The sequence below is a fragment of the Choristoneura fumiferana genome, chromosome 7, assembly GCF_025370935.1.
Source record: "Choristoneura fumiferana chromosome 7, NRCan_CFum_1, whole genome shotgun sequence".
Lineage (NCBI taxonomy): Eukaryota > Metazoa > Arthropoda > Insecta > Lepidoptera > Tortricidae > Choristoneura > Choristoneura fumiferana.
This window is the reverse complement of record NC_133478.1, coordinates 7637724-7659653: the sequence shown is the minus strand read 5'-3', so window position 1 is coordinate 7659653 and position 21930 is coordinate 7637724. Positions and strand designations below refer to the sequence as shown.

Below are 21930 nucleotides of genomic sequence, written 5' to 3'. Positions count from 1 at the left end.
AGGATTGACTTGAAATTTGATACGAATATTTAGTTTAGATAGCAATGCAAATACAGTTAACAAAAAGTATCTTCAGCAAAAAAGCTGTATAAAAGATTTTTTTAACAAAAAAACTTTACAAACGCTTGGTCACCCTTTTCACACTATTAATGAGACCAAAGCCTAAGTGATTACTAATTACCAAGTGTAACCTGTCATCTGATTCTTCCTCATTCGCCAACCTATAGACAACGAGCTGAAATGAATTTATACTAAAAGTTAAAAAATAATCTTGTAGGAAATGTAAACAACTTTTTACTTTAACTTTTTTGAGGTAGTACCTCATATTTATAAGGTCCGTTCGGATCGTTACCATGTTTACTGTGGCATTGTTTTACTGTAGTTATTTTTAAGTATGCTACCTCCGAAATATTTATATTGTCTTTTTTCTCTTACTTCTGAGGATTTGCTTTTTTCTAATTAGCAAGGAAAGGTACAGTCGACCAAACTGACTCGTGTACCTACCTCCTTTGTGCTAATAATGTCATGTTGGCATTTCATATTTTTGTCAAGGAAATTTAAGTGAAGTTGACTATCAAAACTAATCAAAAGGTTCAACCCTGGTACATGAATCAGCTTGTTCGATTGTACTACCAATGTGGCGGTGTGAAAAATAAATTGTAGCGTAACCCTATGATCAAGGCGTTCTCGAGAAATCTTAAGTATAGTCAATGAGTTGTAATAATGTGCAGTCTTTTCTTCAAATACTCTCCTCTATTATCAATCTGTCATAAAACGTGGTGGACAAACAAACGTTTGAATATAAATAGCAACAACTTAGCATTTTTTTTCAAGTTGTTCGTAATCGTATTAAATATGCGAGCGTTTGAGTTTTGTTTTTTCATCGGTTTTATCTTTAGTTTTTTGTTCTCAAATGTTGCTCATGCGGTAAGCAGACTTGAATATAAATTAGTAACTATTTAGTTTTTTAGTGGGCTGGAATCTTTTGTTAGTAAGTTGCCAGTTGATTGCCAATGACTTATAATTTGTCACGTACGAAAGCGTCTGCATGTTTCTATTAGTACTTTTTATTAGGGTTCTGTAGTCTTACAAAGAACCATCCATCCATCCGTGGCTTAGCTGTACTGACTGTTAATCATTTTAGGTTAGATACAACCTGTTTTTTTTTTCTCGACTAAACCCATTTTGTTATTGTTATACGTCATTTTTATATGGGTACATACTGTTAGAGGTTTAAAAAATAGATTTGCTAAAACAATTTTCATCACATCAATAATTTTTACAATGATTGAAAAAGTTTGTCAAACCTACCCAAGCGAGCTTTAGTGACTTTAAGTTGTTCTTTATCCGGGAAAGTCTATCAATATGAATAAAATAAAGATATAAGACAGATAACGTATAAAATAGGTACCCAAAAAGCGGTTCCTCTGCAAAAATGGCGAAACATAAACGAAATTCTAATTTCAACTATTCATCTATCGGTTATTGTTTTTAGAAATTTCTTGTAATTTTTCTCACCTACAGCAGATGCTTGTTATAGCCTAAATTGAATAAAGATATTTTAACTTTGACTTTTGACTTTGACAGATGACCCGGCAGCAATTGAAAAATTCTGGAAAATTGATGAAAAAATCGTGCATGCCGAAAAATGATGTGACTGAAGGTATCTTATTACTCTGAGTTTATTAGCAGTAACATTGCAAAACCACATCAATTTAGCTATCAATTAAGTAATTATAGATAATCAATGGCTTTAAAACTAAATAATAGTAAAGATATTATGTACGTTATTTATTATACTCACAAGACAACCGAAAAACGTGATTTAAATGCAGTGGAAGTTGCATGTTTTATTTGTTCACATTATGAAAGGCTTACGGTTGTCCTTTTCTTCAACATCACGAGATATGCCACCGCAGAGGGGCTACTACGAAAATCGAAGTGTTCATATCGTACCGTCCCTCTCACTCTCGTATTAAATGACATTAGCGTCAGCGGAACGGCAAGATACGAAATTCGAATTTTGCACTTCGTAGTATAGGGCCAGGGCCTAGAATTGACGCCTTGTTTACGCTTTCGGTGCGCTAGTAACTTTTACCTGTTTTTATGTAATTTTTTTTTCATTTCAGAGCAAATTGGCCAAATAGAGCAAGGGAAATTCATAGAGGAAAGAAACGTCATGTGTTATATAGCTTGTGTTTACACCATGACACAAGTGGTGAGTAGGAAATATTTTAATAAATACAGTAACTACGACTAAGTGGCAGCAATATTCGATAGGATAAATCACTGAATACGAGTATACTCAGTATTTGATGCGTCTTAAACGGCGACACGAAAAGAGCTACGTTAGATATTTTTGAGTGCTTCGTCCTATTAAGTAATTTTACCAGTCGACTGTATTTTGAACTTACAACTCAGTGCCACAAAATTTGGCCCATTCTACATCATCATCATCATCCCAGGCTATATACGTCCCACTGCTGGGCACAGGTCTCCTCTAGGAACAAGAGGGCTTGGGCGGGCTTCGCAGGTTTGTGCAGGTTTCCTCACGATGTTTTCCTTCACCGCAAAGCTCGTGGTTAATTGCAAATGTAATTCCGCTCATGAATTTCGAAAAACTCAGAGGTGCGAGCCGGGGTTTGAACCCACGACCCTCTGCTTAAGAGGCGATAGGTCAAACCACTAGGCCACCACGGCTTCACTCTACATACTAAATTATTACTGCATACATTTGAGGGCCAGATTTTTTGTCGCTCATAATATTACTATTATGTAAGTTCGGATTCTTAGTGAAAGCTATTATTTAGGTGAAAAACAACAAGCTGAGCTACGATGCAGTGATCAAACAAGTAGACATGATGTTTCCTCCAGATATGAGAGACGCTGTGAAAGCTTCAGCTGAAAAATGCAAGGATATTTGTAAGTTTCCATACAAGTTTTTTTATAAGCTTTTATTTAAATGTTCGGATCAAATTATGCTAGTCATATTTCAACTACTTCTATTAAATTTGGTAGGTTTGGACATGTAGTCTGGATAGACTACATGTCCAATTACACTTGCATTGTCATCAGACAATGCAAGTGTAATCGGCCAAAAACTTACTTTATCAAATCGAAAATCTACCTAACAGGTACAAATGAAATTGAAATGAAATGAATTTTTTTTATTCGACTGTATGGAAAACGAGCAAGTGGGTCTCCTGATGGTAAGAGATCACCACCGCCCATAGACACCACACGGGGTATTGCAGATGCGTTACCAACCAAGAGGCCTAAGATGGGATACCTCAAGTGCCAGTAATTTCACGGCAGGATTAGCGAGCAAGATGGTGGTAGCAATACGGGCGGACCTTGCACAAGGTCCTACGACCTGCCAAATCTACCATCAATGAATAATGATGTGTTTCACATGTCATGTCAGGTGTTAGAGATAGGTACGGTAGTTAAAATAAGAGAAAAAATTGAACACCATCAATTTAAAATTATTTGTTTCTTTTGTTACAGCTAAGAAATATAAAGACATTTGTGAGGCGTCCTACTGGACTGCCAAGTGCATGTACGAATTTGACCCTGAGAATTTCGTTTTTCCTTAATGTTTTAGAAGTTTTAATGAAAATATAATATGTGGGTAAAATTTACACAATTATTTAAAAATACGTACAAATGGCTCATCTCCCGAAGCTACAAGATGGCTACAAGTTACAATTTACAAGCGGTAGTCTCTTTTGAATGCATAGGTACTGTCACTATTGTCACTAATTGTCATCTTTTGCATAATTGTCATAGTTTATTTATATGCTGCTGTGTATCTATCTATACATCTGTTGATAGAGTGTTGTATTAATGATTAGTTTTATGTATTTTTGTGATTGCTCTCATTTGCTGTAAATTGAACCCTCTGCTGACTAATATTCTTTACTTATTTCTTTGTAAAAGGTTGCCGGGAAGACATCACTATGAAGCGATAAAGCCTATTGCTCCTTTTGCTTACCTTATTTATTTTTTCTTCCGTGTCTGTTTTGAAAAAGTGGTGTTGAAATAGTCATGGCGTTTTTAGATAGCTGTACTTGAGTAAATTTTAAACGTAATTTCATTGTTTACTGTTTTTGTTTATACCATATCCATATTAAAATGAACTTTTAGTTCCCGCTAAGGTCCGACCGAGATCTCGGTCTCGGTCTCGGTTTCGACAAATCTCGGCCAAAAATCGGGCCGAGATCTCGGTCTCGGTCTCGGCCCAAAACAGCCGAGATTCTCGGCCGCGACCGAGACTCCGCGACGGCACTGAATTTAAATATTGGCGCGCGGTTTACCGCGATGTCCGCGGTGGCATGAGCTTTCTTTGGGATTTTGATTGGTCGCCCCGCCCGGGCTCGCGCGTATGGTACCTACTTGCTTACTAGAGTAACAAGCGACACCTCGTTCTTTTCTTTTCGATAACGATTATTATTGGTAGGTAATACTGTAGTTTGATTTACGTGATGATAATTAAGTTTGTTTGTAGGACCCGGTGGAACGTTTAATTAATCCATAATAAAACATTTTTTTTTCATTCATAACGCGTATTTTTTGGGTTCCGTAGTCAACTAGGAATCCTTATAATTTCGCCATGTCTGTCCGTCTGTTTGTCCGCGGCTAAGCTCAGAGACCGTTAGTACTAGAGAGCTGTAATTTGGCATGAATATACATATCAGTCACGCTGACAGTGGTTAAATAAAAAAATATTTTTTTAGGGTACCCCATCCCATAGAAGTCCCATAGACGTAAGTGGGGGTGATTTTTTTTCTCGACTAACACTATAGTTATGGGTATCGTTTTTTAAAACCATTGAGGGGGTCGCCAGGACGATTTTTCGATTCAGTGATCTGTTTCTGCGAAATATTCAACTTAAAATCTAAACTGTTGAGTGGATTTTTAAAAATAAAATAAGCATGGTACCTAAAGGTAGAAGTCATTCACGATGACGCGTGCCGTGGTTCTTATTACAATGTCTAATTTTGTCAAAATCACGCGTCTTCGTGGATGGCACTAGGTATAGTAACGATATCAAATTTACAGGGAACATTATAACGGCTAAGATTGCTTGAGAATTATTAGTAGTTTAAGAGTAAATAGCAGCCTCAGGTATAAAATATACCTAAACTTGGAAGATTCTGTACACAAGTGAATTCTTAGAAAAATATTACTTAATTTTTTCGAAACCCTATTTTTTTGGCTACGGAACCCTATTTAGGGCGTGTCCGACACGCTCTTGGCCGGTTTTTTTTAGATAATAAAATGATAATATAGAAAAAAGCACTTATTTTTTATGTCTCGGTCTCGGTCTCGGTCTCGGCGAGAATATATTTTTTTCTCGGTCTCGGTCTCGGTCTCGGCCTAGATTAAAAAAGCAGTCTCGGTCGGATCTTAGTCCCGCCATCAACTGTTTTACGTTATTATTAAAAAATATCATCGGAATACACGGATGTTTACAGCGTACGTAGACGCTGACTGTAAAAATATTGAATGTTTTCATAACCATGAGTCCCCAGCCAACGATGTCGAATATATAAACAGTACTTATTACTTCTAGCAGGGCAAACGTTTAATATCATAGTATACTTGTAAGCTGCGTTTACCTAACCTGCAATTTGTGATTAAATTATCGGTTGAACTAAATGCGATAACACGCCATTACATTTTCGGGTATAAAATGACGGACTGAAGTAACTTTACGATTTAGTTTTAATTTTAAGTTTGTAATACATACAAGTGAGTTTTTATCTTTTTGTCTACGGCAACGCTCAAGATGAATTTTTTAACATTAGGCATAGTGCTGATCGTGTGTCATTCGGCTTATGGGGTAAGTGAATCAGCCTCAATAAACGTAGTTTTTGCAATCATATAACTTAACGATGATTATCGCCGAGATATCAAGTTTTTATACAAGCTTTTATTTAACTTGCCATGTTGCTTTGTTGTTTGTGGTTAGTTACCGGTCAATTCAAAAGAGCTGTCACGAACGAATGAATTGTCACTGTGTGAGTGCCGTCCTTATACAAAGGCCTAATATTTTGTTAACAGGTACGTAATAAGTACTTCTTGTAAAACGATTGTCACTTATGAAATCATTTTGTGATGCATATGTACATTCACTCGTTCAATTGATTCATGCCAGCTCTTGTAAAGCAATATTTCATAGATCAATGAATCTTATAAGTTGAACAAATTCTAGTAATAAAAAAATAAGTTGGATGACAAACATTATTTGTAAATCCACAAGTTTTAAAAAGTTTTTATCTTAGATGACGCGAGCGCAACTGAAGAAGACATTGACGGTCATGAAAAAGCAATGTATACCGAAGGTAGGAGTGGCAGAAGGTAAGGTTTTAAATTGTTTTTCATACTTACCTCAAGTAATAAGTATTGTAATTATCTCAATTACTCTACAATAATTTCAACAGCTTGGTAAACTAGGTAAAGATTGGCACGGTCATTTCCATCCTTATAAATGATGTCCACACAGTCCCTTGACAGCGGTAATGACGCTTCTTTGCGTGTCTCCCAGCTCAATTTTTTCTGAGATCTAGCACTAAAAATAATATTTATGTTACAGATAAAGTTTCTAGAATTGAACAAGGCGTGTTCCCCGAGGAACGTAATGTAATGTGTTATGTGGCGTGCATCTATAAATCTATACAAGTGGTGAGTTGATTAAAAAGAATAATGAATCATATAAATATGTACCTAAGTAACTTTATCTGACTGTTGGTCTGTCTTTCTGTTATCTCTTCACGCTCAAACCGCTGAAACTGAACCGATCTAGATGAAATTTGGTATGAAGATAGTTTCAAACCCTGGGGAGGGCATATACGAGTAGGATAGCTTTTATCCCGGAAAATTGCATAAGTATGATAAAATATCTCGATGTAGTGATTTGAAAGCTGCTGTAAATACTACAACCGTAACTCGTATTTATTGTGACCTTGGACTAAAGCTCTAACTTGGTATTTAGTACCGTACCTCAAAAAGAAAAAATGTGTGTCTGTCTGTCACTGCCAAGTTGCTCTGAAACTACTAAGCCGGTGATCCAAAGACGGACGCATAACATAAATAAATGAAACCTTTAACTTCTAGGCCGGAAACACGTAGTAGTCCTAATAATGCTCTAGGTTGCTTGGCGATGGGCGGCGGTGATCACTTACCATTAGGTGACCCGCATGCTCGTTTGCCAGCTATTTGACATTAAAAATAAAAAAGCTAAAAATTAACCATTCTCCTCTTCTATACAAAACTATAAGTGAATCTAAAATTTTGAACCTATAGATTACAGAAAAATCTATAAGAAGTCTAGTATTAAAGAAAACACGGCAAATTTCCGTAATGTCTACTCGTAGGAAGGTTCGGATGCGGAACCCTCTATACGCGACTTTAACTCGTACTTGCTCGGTGTTTCTCAAGTACCTACTGGCCGTCCTGGCCTTTTTTCTACCATATCAATTCTGATCAAAATCGGTTCTCCAGTCCCTATCAATTGTTACTGAGTATTATTAAATAACTTACTGATGTTTTATTATACAAGGTGTGGCCCGTAACAGAACCAAAACATTTGCCCACAGCTTCCACTCTTGAACTTGAGCTAATTTAGTTCTACAACTTTTGAAAATAACTTGTATTATGATTTTTATTATAGTTTTAATTTTCAAGTAATGTATTGCGAAATCCGGCATTTTGTTACGTGACAGGCGATGTTATCTAGGCTATAATTAAATAAACATAATGTTAAAATTACTTAATTTTTGAAAGTTGCAGAACTAAAGTATTTCCATTTGAGTAGCAGAACCTGTGTTTTAATTTTTTGCTCCTGTTACAGGGCCCACCCGGTATACACTAACGAATGTCTATAGTTATTTAAAACGTATCTCCAAGCATGCATACCGTGCGTCATGACGATTACAAAAAGTCTTAATTAATTTCGTCTAATAAGTTTGAAGTTCAATCTGATCGCTTTTTGTATGTGCTCCGAATTGATTATCTTGTGTATTTTTTTTTAAAAAACAGGTTCGTATGTAAAGCGATGTTTACACAGTAGGTACTATATGTTTTTATTGGCAATTCGCTTGGTCAAATATAAAAATATAAAAATGAAAAAGATTTCCGGTTTGCCGAGCAGGCTTTGAACCCGTATCTCCATGGCTAAACGTGCCAGAGGCGTCATGCCAATTTGACCACTGGTAATCCAACCAACCGGTCGAAAATGGTAATCGCTTGCTTATGCAATTGCAAAGCCATCTATCGCATATATCAGAAATCAAGCCTCCTTTAAGTTGACAAAGCCCCTCAGTGTGTAAAACGATCAAAATTTGTGAAATATAGTTAAATACGCGATTGCAGATACTTTCAGTGCAGCAGTGTAAGAAGAAATTTTTCAAAATTTCAATGAGGTAGGGAATAAAAGGAAATTTAGTACAATACAAATACACACTCGTATTTATCTATAGAACTTGTTCGGGTTTCTAGTTTTAACAAATTTAATCTATTTTAAATACGTAAATGGTGTGTTTTAAGAGAAAAACATATATGAAAAAAGTACAATTTAAAAAGATACAGATATTCATTTTATGAGGTTAGTTCAGGTCTTTAGAAGCTGCAAACTGGAACACATACTAGGAAAACTGAAATAAAGACTTGGTACAGTTAGCATCAAAAGTAGCTGTACACTTTCGTACTTTATCGTTTTACAGCCACGTACTAAGCAAGATTGTCAATGTGTCAATGCGACAGAGTAGAAAAATTACCCGCTACTTTTGATGCTGACTGTACAAGCATAGTCCTAACAAAATACTTTGTTAAAAATCAAAAATAGCAGTTTGCAATTCTCAGAATTTCCAGTAAGTATACTACCCGTGCCCTTAGTGTAAGTTTTCGGTTACAAAATACGTCTCGATCGCGTTCGCGTTAAAATCTCATTTTGTATGGAAACACGAACAGCACCTCTAGCGGAACGTTTGCGATGTTCGTGTTTTCATACAAATTGAGATTTTACGCGAACGCGATCGAGACGTATTTTGTAACCGAAAACTTACACTAGGGGTACCGGTCTATACTTACTGAAAAATGACGACCATCTTTCTGTTCCATGAGTAAACAGGGTTTTAGGAGCATAGAAACTGCTCATCATTTTAAATGTAAGTATATGAAAAAAAAAACTTACGTAGGCTGCCGGCGCTATAGTACCTACTTACACAAAATCCGTCGGTTTAAGAGTGCCAAAGTCCATCATAATCAAAAGATAAACTTCTAAAGTATTAAGTCCAACTGTAGACCAACGTTCAATGTTCAATGTCACCTGATAAAAACATAAAGAAAAACCATACTGTGGAAATACGTCAAACTAAACCAAACGGTTTTTCTAACGTTTTATTAGTTAATACTTATTTGTACTTATGGCAAAAAAAGCTTTTTACACAAGGTTTTTTTTATTCCTATAGGATGACTCTAAAGATTTAAATGTAATCAAGACCTACCCTAACCAACACTGTTAATTATAGGCTACCGTTTCGTGCCAGTAATTAATTGTGAGATTAGTGTTCTTTTGTTTTAGTTTTTTACGTTGTGTGGGATGTGGGCGAATAACACTCCAATCTTTACTAATATTGTAAATGCGAATGTAGCTCTGTAAGATGAAAATGATAGTAGAAACACAGTCAGTAAACAAATTGATACCAATAAAAAAATCTATTTTTCTACAAAAATAATTAATGTTTTATAACCTTGTTTTTTACGTTGACAGGTCAAGAATAACAAGCTGAATAAAGAGATGGTATCGAAACAAATCGATATAATGTACCCCCAGGAAATGAAGGATGCCGTTAAAAAATCTGTAGCCAAATGCGTCGATATTCGTAAGTAAAAAATGAATATCAAAAAAATCATATCAATGTCAGATTAACTTAAAGTTTTTTTTTATCGAGACAAGCAAAGACTAAGGAATTATCTATTCTAACATAGCATTGGGGTTCTTCCTTTTATAATAAAAAATAAATAAAAAAAATCATCATGTCAGCCGAAAGACGTCCACTGCTGGACATAGGCCTCCCCCAAGGCTCTCCACTCAGACCGGTCTTGAGCTTTCCGCATAAATAATAATAATAATAAATAATACCTAAAAATAATTAAATTAGAGGTCCTAGTGAAAGTTTAAAACTGTCGACGTGTTTCCCTTTCTAAACAGAAAACAGACAAGTATCTCATCAACTTGTGATCTTAGAAATATCAAATGTAGGCAATTTCCTTCAATAGATTTTGGAAACTGGCACCATTTCAAAAACCAATATTTTTGAACTTGACCAATTTTTTACATTTCGCTCATCCAGGAGAATAATGACATATTTACAAGAAAACAAGTTTTAGATTTTAAATTTACGGTTTAATATATTTAAATATTTTTTTTAAGTAATCGTCACAAAGCAATTGTGTCGATGTTCTGTTGGATGAGTGATTTATGTTTTGTAGAACACAGTACATGGCGTTTTAATATGAAAAGTGGATCAAAATTTTAAGCCAACCTTTTTTTTGACAGAGGATAACTACACCGACGAATGCGAACGTGTGTTCTACGCTACCAAATGTTTATACGAAGACGACCCACCTAATTTCATATTTCCGTGATTATTAATATCATTGAGATCTTGTGTTTTTTGTTAAGAATAATTAATTTATGAAATTTTCAAGTTTAATTTATTATACAAGTTATTTGATTAAATAAACATGCAAAGTACAAAAATATATATACATTTGTTTAATTAAATGAATAAAATAGACTTCATATATCTTTGACTGGCTTAGGACCGTTACGGAGGGTTCGAAAATCGAAGTTCGTATCGTAACGTCCCTCTCACTCTCGTATTAAATAGTATTAGTGTCAGAAGGACGGAACGACACGAACTTCGATTTTCGAGTTTCGTAGTAGCTACTCTGCATTCTAACTGCAACACAACTGCCGACTGCCCATGTAAACCCCTTTGCAAAAAAATAGGGCACCTATGGTTTTTTAGATTTTTAGGCATTAAAGCTTAGAAAGTAAGCTTTCATGCACATAAAATACAAAAACCATAGGTGCCCGTTTTTTTTGCAAGGGGGTTTATTTTTGATTGCAGTTTCATTGCGGTCGGCAAAATTGCACATTAGCTGCGATTGAAATGTAAACGCAGTCGGCTGGTGCAGTTACATTGCAGTTCAAATGCAGTCGGTCTGAAATATAAATAATTAACAGGATACTAATATATAAAACGTTCATTTTTGTCAAAAGCAGTTTTGCATAAAAAAACCTTAAGCGACATTATTATCGATTCACATCTGCACTGTGTTACATACCTAAAGATGAATTTATTATTTCACTTGGCTGTGAGACTTCCGTGCATCGACATAATACCGAGGTGAGAAAAGGCTGTCTCTGTTTTCAAAAGGAAGTGTTAATTTAATTTAAATAATCCGTTATTACCTATTACTAAATATACAGTATGTTACTAACAACACCTTTGTTGGCAATTAAGCGTTTAAATGGTTTTATATAAAACGCCACACGCTACAATCTTGAGATCTTTTGTCCTCAATATATACCAATCCAAAGATAAATTGTACGTAACGTTGATTTCAGAAACATGTACGAGTACTTCAACAGGGTGTACTTTTTAATTCTGTTTTTGTTATTTTTCGTGTCGGATACTGCAGCGGTAAGAATATAGGTAACATAAGTACCTACCTACATAAGTACCTGCATATAAAGTTTATTTATTGATTTGTGTTAATTCAAAAACATTAAACCATGCATTTTTGTAGATGAATAGACAGCAACTGAAAAATTCAGGAAAACTTCTGAAGAAAACTTGTATGCCAAAGCATGATGTCACTGAGGGTAAATATTTTTGAGCAATTTTATATTTATGTTCTCATTAAAAATTAGATTCGATTTATTTATTTCCTTGTGAAATTTACATTAAAATAGAATCATCAAATACAATTAAATGTGAATAAAAGTTAGGTACTAAAACTTTAAAAATTCAAAAAAGACAAATTGAAATAAGAGCAATTAATAAATAACATTATCTTCTACAGAACAGGTAGGGAAGATAGACCAAGGAAATTTTTTAGAAGAGAAGAATGTTATGTGCTATGTTGCTTGCATTTATTCAGTTGGAGGAGCGGTAAGTAAATTAAACGGATCATAAATAAATAAAGACACGGCTATAAGTCGGGCGGGAAAATGGTGCAGTTTCGACCTTTTCAGAAAACCTTATTCAAGGGTGCACAATTTGCACTGCCTATTGCGAGGCCCACAAATAGTCAGATCATTCCCGATTTACAATTGCATTTTTTTTCTAACGAACTTTAGCTGTCAGCTTCTGATGTCTTTTACAGATTACCTAAGGATGGATAAGGTGCCAAATTGTGTATTTCATCAATTATCATCATCATCATCATTTCAGCCATAGGACATCCACTGTTGGACATAGGCCTCCCCTACAGACCCCAGTTGCTTCAGTTGGAAGCGGCTTGTATCCACCGTGAATCCGCAGCTTCAAGCAGGTCATCCGTCCATCTATTGGTGGACGTCCAGCGCTGCGCTTGCCGATCCGCAGTCGTGTGTTGACTTCTTTTAATTTTAATTATACGTTTTTTTAGGTGAAAAACAACAAAATTGTGCACGAGGCCATGATTAAACAAGTGGACATGATGTTTCCGGCCGAGATGAAGGACCCTGTGAAAGCAGCCATGGAGAAATGCAAAGGTGTCGGTAAGTGGCAACATTACCTCAGTGCATGAAGCTATCTGGATTGTGACAATAACTGGAATTAAGGCAATCTTTGGGAACGTCGTGATCCTTGGACAAGTTGGGCATCAACGAATATGGGGTGCAATGCGTGCGTGGGTGCGAGCGTGTGTGTTGTGTGTGTGTGTGTGTGTGTGTGTGTGTGTGTGTGTGTGTGTGTGTGTGTGTGTGTGTGTGTGTGTGTGTGTGTGTGTGTGTGTGTGTGTGTGTGTGTGTTTGCGTGTGTGTGTGTGTGTGTGTGTGTGTGTGTGTGTTGTGAGAAAGACGTTATTTACAATTTGTTAAGGACTTGAGATGTTAAGAAAGATATTGTTAGAATAAAAGGCAAATGCACAGTTAGAGATACTGTTTAACCAACACCACGTATAATTTATACAATCAACACCATTTGCAATGAAACGGGATAAAAACATAATAAAATGAAATGATACTCTCTTGTTTTTTTCAGCCAAAAAATATAAAGACATCTGCGAAGCTTGCTTTTACACCGCCAAGTGTCTATACGAGACGGACCCAGCTAATTTCATGTTTCCCTGATTTATTTTTGTAAAAATGTGACAGGAATTATTCATAACTATTAGGTACAGTCAAGGGCAAAAATATGGACACGGCCAAAGTTGCAAAAATATGTATACACGGCCTTAATGTTAAGTGCATAAAGTCGTGTATACATATTTTTGTAACTTTGGCCGTGTCGATATCTTTGCCCTTGACTGTACTACAGCCCTATTATGTCATGTGGACAGTTTCATTATTATCAAATACATACAATATTAAAAAGTAAAGGTCTTGGTATATAAATATTGTAACGTTAATGTTGTATTAAACCATTGCCCATCCTGAAGTCGTATCATTTAACAAGTTGAACAACACTGTCTTTTCAAATCTTGCAAATACCAATTAAGATAGTATTTTCTCCATTCACATTTGCTTGGATTAGATCCATTTGAAGCTGGGATATGCTAAAAGAGTTTTACACTGGGACTATAAGCAACATTAGAACAAGCTACATGAAAGAGGTAGGTATATCTTAATTAGTAAAGTAAGCTGTATAAACACAGGGAAATCTAATCTAATTGCATATTAGTTTCTTTAATATGTGGAATTATCATCTTGATGACCACTAGCTTCAGTAAACACACGGTTTCGTACTCTAATCAGGGAAAATTAGTTTCCTTTAAATGGTAAAGAGGAAATTTACGGCAGTTTGTTAAGTTAATATAGCAGACGTGAGTGGTCATGGGACGAAAGGATTGGCTTTTCCTGATGGTGGTTGTGGTTTCAGTCCATGGGATACATGCCGTAAGTTTGTTTTTTTATGTACTTATTTTCTAGCATGTAAATAAAAATCCAATCATTTATATCCAATGAAGTATCTCAGATGAAGCCGTGGTGGCCTAGTATGAAGCCGTTGTTGCCTAGTGGTTTGACCTATCGCCTCTCAAGCAGAGGGTTGTGGATTCAAACCCCGGCTCGCACCTCTGAGTTTTTAGAAATTCATGTGCGGAATTACATTTGAAAATTACCACGAGCTTTGCGGTGAAGGAAAACATCGTGAGGAAACCTGCACAAACCTGCGAAGCAATTCAATGGTGCGTGTGAAGTTCCCAATCCGCACTAGGCCCGCGTGGGAACTATGGCCCAAGCCCTCTTGTTCTGAGAGGAGGCCTCTGCCCTGCAGTGGGACGTATAAAGGCTGGAATGATGATGAAAGTATCTCAGAACATAATCCAGATATGGAAGAGAGTCGATACGCGGGAGACTACTATTAAATGAAGTTTAGAATCTACCAGCTTTGGTGTAACAGATACAGAACAGTGCACTGACTAGTTCGGGTCTTAACTCATCTCCAAGATTACGTATAATTTGCGGTGACTTTGTGTCGTTTTCACAAGTAGTAAACTGTTGTTATCAAGAAAATATTATCTAACGATCGAAAATAAACGGCAATGGATAAAATAATTATGGAGTAAATCGGCTCGAATGAACCATTTCTAGGAATTTTCTAATGACAGTTGATTAATTGCTAGCAGCACTTCCGGATTAGAGATTTCGCGTACTATAATCACGATGAACTATAAAATTTCTAATTAGATTCGGTTGACACTAAAGAGCCTTTTTTAATATTTTAAGGGAATATTTAATAGCTATTTCAATATTGTATGTTTCACTTTTTGTGACAAATAAAACACATTATATGTAATTAACAGATAACTTGAGAAACAGATGTACATGTCTAACAAGTATTCATTTATTTCAGTTGACAAGACAACAATTGAAAAAGTCGTCGCAAGTGTTTAAAAAGAAGTGTATGGCAAAAATAGATGTCACAGAAGGTAAAGTAAAGAATCATTATGAATAATATTTACAAAGTGTTAAATTGTGAAATATTTGGTCTCCGAACTATCTCCTGAAGCGTTTTCCCCTTTCAAAAAGTAATCTCGACATCCATTTCATAGATATATGTATAGTTAAGTGGTGTAGATATTTGACACACTCTTAGTAGCGCAAGAGTTAAATAATCCTGATGGTTTTACAGATATGATCGGAGATATAGACAAGGGGAAATTTATCGAAGACAAGAACGTAATGTGTTACATCGCATGTGTTTATCAAATGGCACAAGTTGTAAGTGCAATAGTCAAATGAAATAAAATACTATCTAAAAATACAGAGAGTCTATGACCACGGGGTTTTAAATCCAAGGTTCGAATCTACACAATACAATTCAATACAAATAATCTTTATTGTACACCAGAAATAGTAAGCGATACAGAATACAGATACACAGAGAAAAAATGACAAGGTAAGCAATAGGCGGCCTTATCGCTTAAGAGCGATCTAGTCCAGGCAACCTTTTTTACAGAAAGAAGGAAGGACTAGTTTACAAAAGTGGTGCATCAAAAGTAGATCATAAAACTAAAACGCAACAGAAATACAATCTAGGTACTCGCATAACTGAAGCACTTTTATTCTGCAACTTTTTAAAAATAGGATCACTGTTAATTTCAGTTTTTTCATAATATAGATTAAATGTACTTTTCAATATATGCGACACAATACTAAATTGACAGCACAATGATAAATGTTTATCTAAGAGATATCAAGCAAATGTTAAAAAAAAACACCGCCATGTCCGATACCTACACTGATTTAACGATTAAACTTTGAGGATCAATAAATTATCTAAATTCAAGTTATTTGAAAATGCTACAAAAAATAAAACTAGCTTAGTTATGCGTGTATACCTAGTGCCATCCACGAAGACGCGTGATTTTGTCAAAATTAGACATTAATGACATTGTAATAAAAACCACGGCACGCGTCATCGTGAATGACTTGTAGAATCAAACCTTGAATTTAAAGCCCCGTGGTCGGAGACATCCTGTATAACCTACTTCTGTGTTAAAATTTCGTGTTTTCAGATAAAAAATAACAAGTTGAGCTATGAAGCGACTATGAAACAGGTTGATTTGATGTACCCTGCGGAGATGAAAGATGCTGTAAAGAAATCTATAGAGAACTGTAAAGACGTATGTGAGTATCGGAAATGACCACTGTTCTTTTATTAAGTTAGGATTGCATGACCTAAATAGTATGTCACGTCTACTGAAATAAGATTCAAAATCGAATATTTCTAATATAACCTAATTATTCACAATAAAGACAAAAAAGGCTGCCTGTATTCATATTTTCGCTATTTTTATTCCGTGCAGTTTCTGAGACGATGCCGAATGAAGACTGTGGAAATTTCCAGGCACAACCATCTGAATAGCAATATTTGTATTTGGTTGAAACTAGTGTCCGACAGAAACCAATATCTGAAACCGAAACCAAGTTTGTCTCCCTCTCATAATAATTAAAAAAAACGATTTAGTTTCACTTTCGGCCGAAAACGAAACTTGATTCGAGTCGAGAGCGATTCTATTGAATAATTTTTAAACTTGCATTTATTTAAAGCTTTTGTTCCTAGTTTGTTCCTTGAGTAGCTATCATAAAAAGACAAACAATGTGGAATAACCATTAAGTCACGCGACAATATAATATGTAGGTGCATGGGTGACGGAGCTACTCCATTACACCGATTGCCGCCGCACAACCATTTAACCTAGTTTCGGTTCTGGTTCTAATTTCGGCGGTTTTCTGCCGAAACCAAAACCGAACGTATGGTTTAACACTGTTTGAAACTTATCCAACAACATCTCATCTAGACCATCTTCACGCGCCCTATAAATTCATTCACTGATTGCAGTAAAAACCGTGAAATTTATAAAGATGGATAAACTGTAAAATTACAAGCTTAACTAATGTAAATTGAAAATACAAACTGAAATATAGATGCATAGAACAACCAGAAAAATAAGACCAGCGCTGGGAATCGAACCCAGGTCCTCGGCACTCCGTGCCACGTGCTATACCACTACACCACCACTGGACAGTGATACAGACACGAATTTCTCACGCGTCCGTAGGCTAAATATAATCCAATGTCCTTCTCGGGATCTGAAACTATTTCCAATCTTTTATCACAATTGGTGAGTTCTTTAAGCGTGAAGCGTTACAAAAAAGCATATATACTCACTTTCGCATTTAAATATAATACTGGTAAGGATATGACTATTGTAGGTGTACTATTTGTTTATCGAAATTAATAATTATATCAACCGTCTAATTGTGTTCTTTCGAAATTATGCAGTTTGGTGTTATGAAAATTATTTGATTGATTACACACCCATCAACGTAGGTCTTTGACTTTAAATGTGTCAATTATCCTAAACACTGTGTCAATTCAATAAGAAAAACTTTAAAAATTCTATTCATATAATAATTGTATTTTTGCAGGTGGTAGGACCTTGTGCAAGGTCCGCCCGAATTGCTACCACCATCTTGCTCGCTAAGCCTGCCGTGAAGCAGCAGTGCTTGCACTCAGCCGGTGAAATTACTGGCACTTGAGGTATCCCATCTTAGGCCTCTAGGTTGGCAACGCATCTGCAATCTCCCTGGCGTTGCAGGTGTCTATGGGCGGTGGTGATCTCTTACCATCAGGAGACCCACTTGCTCGTTTGCCATCCAGTCGAATAAAAAAAAATCCCTCAATCAGTGGCGCAAATATATTATATTATATTACGTACTACGGATTAATTTTTCGACACAATTTTTTCTGACTTTTTTGTAACCTTCTTCATGTTTATTTGCAGCCAAGAAATACAAAGACCTGTGCGAAGCGTCATACTGGACAGCAAAGTGTATTTATGAAGACGATCCGAAGAACTTCGTGTTTGCGTAGAATGTTAGACAATAAACATTTATTTTAGAACGTCGTCAGTTTTTTCCTTAAAATCTTCTAAGAATTAGAAAAAAAATGTTAAGATTCAGACACGCGATGTCGAAAGACTGAGCAGAATGCATAATATTTGCAATACAACGTTAGGCATTTACCTATTTTTTTTTGTTTAATTTTATTGTTGAATTTACTTAGTTACCTGCGTACAGTCGTATCATTTGCATCAAAAATCACTGTGCATTCACAATTAATGTCACTGTGACCTCCTTGGAAGGCATTTGGCGTATCATAATTGAAGTACCTGGGCAACAGAACTTCGTTCGACATCTTTTGATTTGCTGTAGAGCTTTCTTATGTGTAAAATAATTGTTTTCACAACTTACATAAGCTACGATTATTTATATTAACTTGAAATGCAAAAAAGCATGCTGTTGTAAAAAAAATATTAGAGCAGTTTCCGGTAGGTAAACTTAAGAATTTAACTTCCAAATTGCGATAGGTAATTGCTGACAGAAGATTTTTATGCCATGACAGTAATGGTAAATGAAAATCTGAGTAGGTAATAACGTTTTGCTTTTCCGTACATAATAACTAATAACCTACTATGACAGAAAAATACAATGTCATCTTCTCTTCATGTAATTACCTAGACAGGAAAAAACGTGACCTACGATTAAGTCTAGTCTGATCACAGTGCATTGTTTCTTAGATCTAGGAGATATCAATGTGTTGTTACGTAACTACAAGATTCTTAGTTAAAAAAATTATGAGCGCATCTTTTGTCTTGGCGTTAAGTGCATACAAATTAAGTGCGTTCTGGCACGCATACTTAAGAACGGATGGACAGGAGCCTAAGCATTGAGAAAAAAAACTGTTTTTTCGTCAGCTAGATTATTCGAAATATTATTTTTTCTTTTATCAATCAAACAAAAAATTACAAAGTTGAAGCGCGTCAAAGTTCAGAAGTGGGGGCCTTGACGCTTCGCTGTGCTAAAAAATATTGCATGGCTTGACCGTTCTGCGGAACTTTAGCGGCTATACCTTCATCATCATCATCGGCCTATCTTAGTCCACTGCTGGACATAGGCCTATCCAATTGCATCCATTAGGTACATCCACTCTCATCCAGTTATTTGCAAAGACCATCGCTCCACCTAGTCTGCGGGCGTCCCACGCCACGCTTGGCAATTCGCGGTCTCCACTTAAGAAATGGTTTACCCCAGCGGTTATCGGTTCTTCGGCTGATATACTTAGCCGGCCCACCGCCAGTTCAGTTTGCTTATCCGGTGAGATATGTTGATGATTTTAGTTCTCTGTCGGATCTCGTCGTTCCAAATTCGATCCTTCAGAGAAACTCCGAGCATAACCCTTTCCATAGCTCGCTGAGCGCCCAACTGCTATTATCTTCATTACCATTCCTTTGTTTAATTGCCAAAAGAAGAATACGTGGCCAATATTTTCTGACGATAGTAAGATTGTTTTTACGTTTAAAAAAATAGAAATTACGTTTAAAATTTATCAGAAGCATTCCGGGAAATGCTTCTGGTAAAAAGTATGATGGTTCCGGATATGCTGAACAGAGCTGAGAAGGATCCAATACAGAAGCAAGGCCTGAGGCCGTGTTGCCTAATGTTTCTGGAGCTCGCGATAGCAATAAATGACAGTTTTTGTATGCTAAATTTGGCATTTGCCTAATTGCGATCGCGAGCTTCAGAAACGTTAGGCAACATGGCCTCAGGCCGGATCCGTGACAGATACTAATCGTAAACATGCACCTGAGTAACAACTACAATGGCACACAGGTGAAGTTACTGATCTATATTGGGCCCACTTGGGAACTAACCCAATCGCCTAATCTCCTAATCTCTCCCTTTACACGAGGCCTGTGTCCCAAATAAAATAAAAAAAGCTTAGTGTGTTAGTATCTAAATAGTAGTATTTATAAGTTTAATTTGTAAGTTTACTTGAAAGAAAAAGTTTTCTATGGAGTTTGCTAGTTCCGTCCAATTTGGATCTACTGATATACCAAAGGAAATTTTGAAAAATTGCAGAATTTTTCACACAGGAAAATTTCGAAAACTCTTCTTAATTTTGTAAGGGAATTGAAACTTTCCGCTCCTAAAATTAAAGTTTCCTAAATATTTTGTGAGAATTTCCAGAAATTTCGGAGAACTTTTCCAACTTTTTGGAAATTGTCCGCAACTTGTACTTTGGACCAGCTGTGTGTATGATTTCGTCCACCCATCTCTTAGTGCCCAACCCAATAGTCGGATATAAATAGGCCGATAATGATGGTTCTTTCCCCATCCACCGGTGCTTGGCGACATGTAGGCCAACTAAAACCACAAAACAATGTCACATTTTCATAGGTACAATCTGTGGTTACGGGTACCACACCTACCCATTGTTCTTGAATGACATCAAAGCGCCATGCAGTTGAAAATAGCAATAAAACGACATATGAATCAATGTATTGTTTGAAAAATTACATTAATTGATTCAAACTAAAATATAAAAATAATAAGTTTTATGTACTCATCATCATCATCATCATGTCAGCCTAAAGACGTCCACTGCTGGACATAGGCCTCCTCCAAGGCTCTCCACTCAGACCGGTGCTTCCCGCATCCACCGCGATCCCGCAATCCTGCGATGTGCTGCGCTGCGATCTTTTATGCACTAGTGTATAAGTAAGTAAAATAAGCCAAGCCACCAACAGCCAAGGAACAAAAAGTTTATATAACCTAACAAAAAGTTGGAAAACCACCGACTTTGTCACTTCAAAGTTCAATATCTCTAAAACGGCTGAACCGACTTTAATAAAAAATGTCTAAGAAGAACCATTGCTAGAAAACCTGCTTTCAAATAAAAAAAATCGCATTCAAATCGGTCCACCCGTTTAAGAGCTACGGTACCACAGACAGACACACACACATAGCGGTCAAACTTATATCACTCCTCTTTTGCGTCGGGGGTTAAAAATAAAGTTAAATATATTTTTTATTGCTTCATGTTTTTTATCAATTAATCAACAGATGTAGATAATACTAATAGTTTTATTAACCCCGACACAAAAAGAGGGGTGTTATAAGTTTGACCGTTATGTGTGTCTGTGTATCTGTGTCTGTGGCACCGTAGCTCTTAAACGGGTGGACTGATTTCAATGCGGTTTTTTTATTTGAAAGCAGGTTTTATATTTGTGAATGAAACATACCAAGTAAATGAACATACCTACAACGAGCTATGAAGAGAGCTATGCTTGGAGTTTCTTTGCGCGATAGAATTCGGAATACCGAAATTCGTCGAAGAACTAAAATATGCAAGTTGAAGTGGCAATGGGCGTGCCAGATCGCTTGAAGAACAGATAACCGTTGGGGGAGAAAAGTTCTCGAGTGGCGACCGCGAACCGGAAGACGAAGCGTTGGCTGGCCTCCCACCAGGTGGACTGACGACATCATGAGAATTGCTGGTAACCGGTGGATGCAAGTGGCAAGTTGTCGTTCATTCTGGCGGTCTAAGGAAGGCCTTTGTTAAACAGTGGACGTCTTATGGCTGATGATAATGATGATGAATCAAAGTGAAAAGCAGTATGTATAACTTGTTCATAAAATCATTTTACACTCGACTGAACTATCAACCCTCGCCTGCGTCACGGGTGGAAATAAACGTGTCGTCTTTTATGCACTCGTTGCGCATGTTGTGATCTATTGGGTATAATTATATAAGCATGTCAAACACTAGTACATTTATTTTAACAAATTAAAGTCATGCTTATTTGCATATGAATTCAACTAGATAGGTAGTTTTAATTATACCTAGATAAACCCATAAC

The 21930-nt window shown here is 36.2% G+C and overlaps 3 protein-coding genes across 4 annotated transcripts; all 3 read left to right on the top strand.

Annotated features, from left to right (window-relative positions):
• The first annotated feature begins 770 nt into the window (after positions 1-770).
• Positions 771-4101, top strand: LOC141429616 (general odorant-binding protein 72-like). 2 transcript variants are annotated; one of them, XM_074090018.1, is made up of 5 exons: positions 771-927; positions 1588-1663; positions 2130-2218; positions 2811-2922; positions 3508-4101. In XM_074090018.1, the coding sequence occupies exons 1-5, from the start codon at positions 856-858 to the stop codon at positions 3594-3596; spliced, it is 438 nt and encodes a 145-aa protein (XP_073946119.1). In that variant the 5' UTR covers positions 771-855; the 3' UTR covers positions 3597-4101. The 2 variants fall into 2 exon arrangements, with proteins under 2 accessions (XP_073946119.1, XP_073946120.1); XM_074090019.1 differs by lacking the exon at positions 771-927 and adding an exon at positions 928-991.
• Positions 4102-5406: 1305 nt separating this feature from the next.
• LOC141429619 (general odorant-binding protein 72-like) lies at positions 5407-10772 on the top strand. The gene is made up of 5 exons (XM_074090022.1): positions 5407-5845; positions 6288-6363; positions 6599-6687; positions 9776-9887; positions 10565-10772. Exons 1-5 carry the CDS (start codon positions 5792-5794, stop codon positions 10651-10653), a joined length of 420 nt encoding a protein of 139 aa, XP_073946123.1. The 5' UTR covers positions 5407-5791; the 3' UTR covers positions 10654-10772.
• An 810-nt stretch (positions 10773-11582) lies between these two features.
• On the top strand, positions 11583-18101 carry LOC141429910 (uncharacterized). Its single transcript, XM_074090468.1, has 10 exons — positions 11583-11717; positions 11824-11899; positions 12100-12188; positions 12667-12778; positions 13263-13346; positions 14049-14116; positions 15075-15150; positions 15354-15442; positions 16240-16351; positions 18013-18101. Exons 1-10 carry the CDS (start codon positions 11646-11648, stop codon positions 18099-18101), a joined length of 867 nt encoding a protein of 288 aa, XP_073946569.1. The 5' UTR covers positions 11583-11645.
• The last annotated feature ends 3829 nt before the right edge of the window (positions 18102-21930 follow it).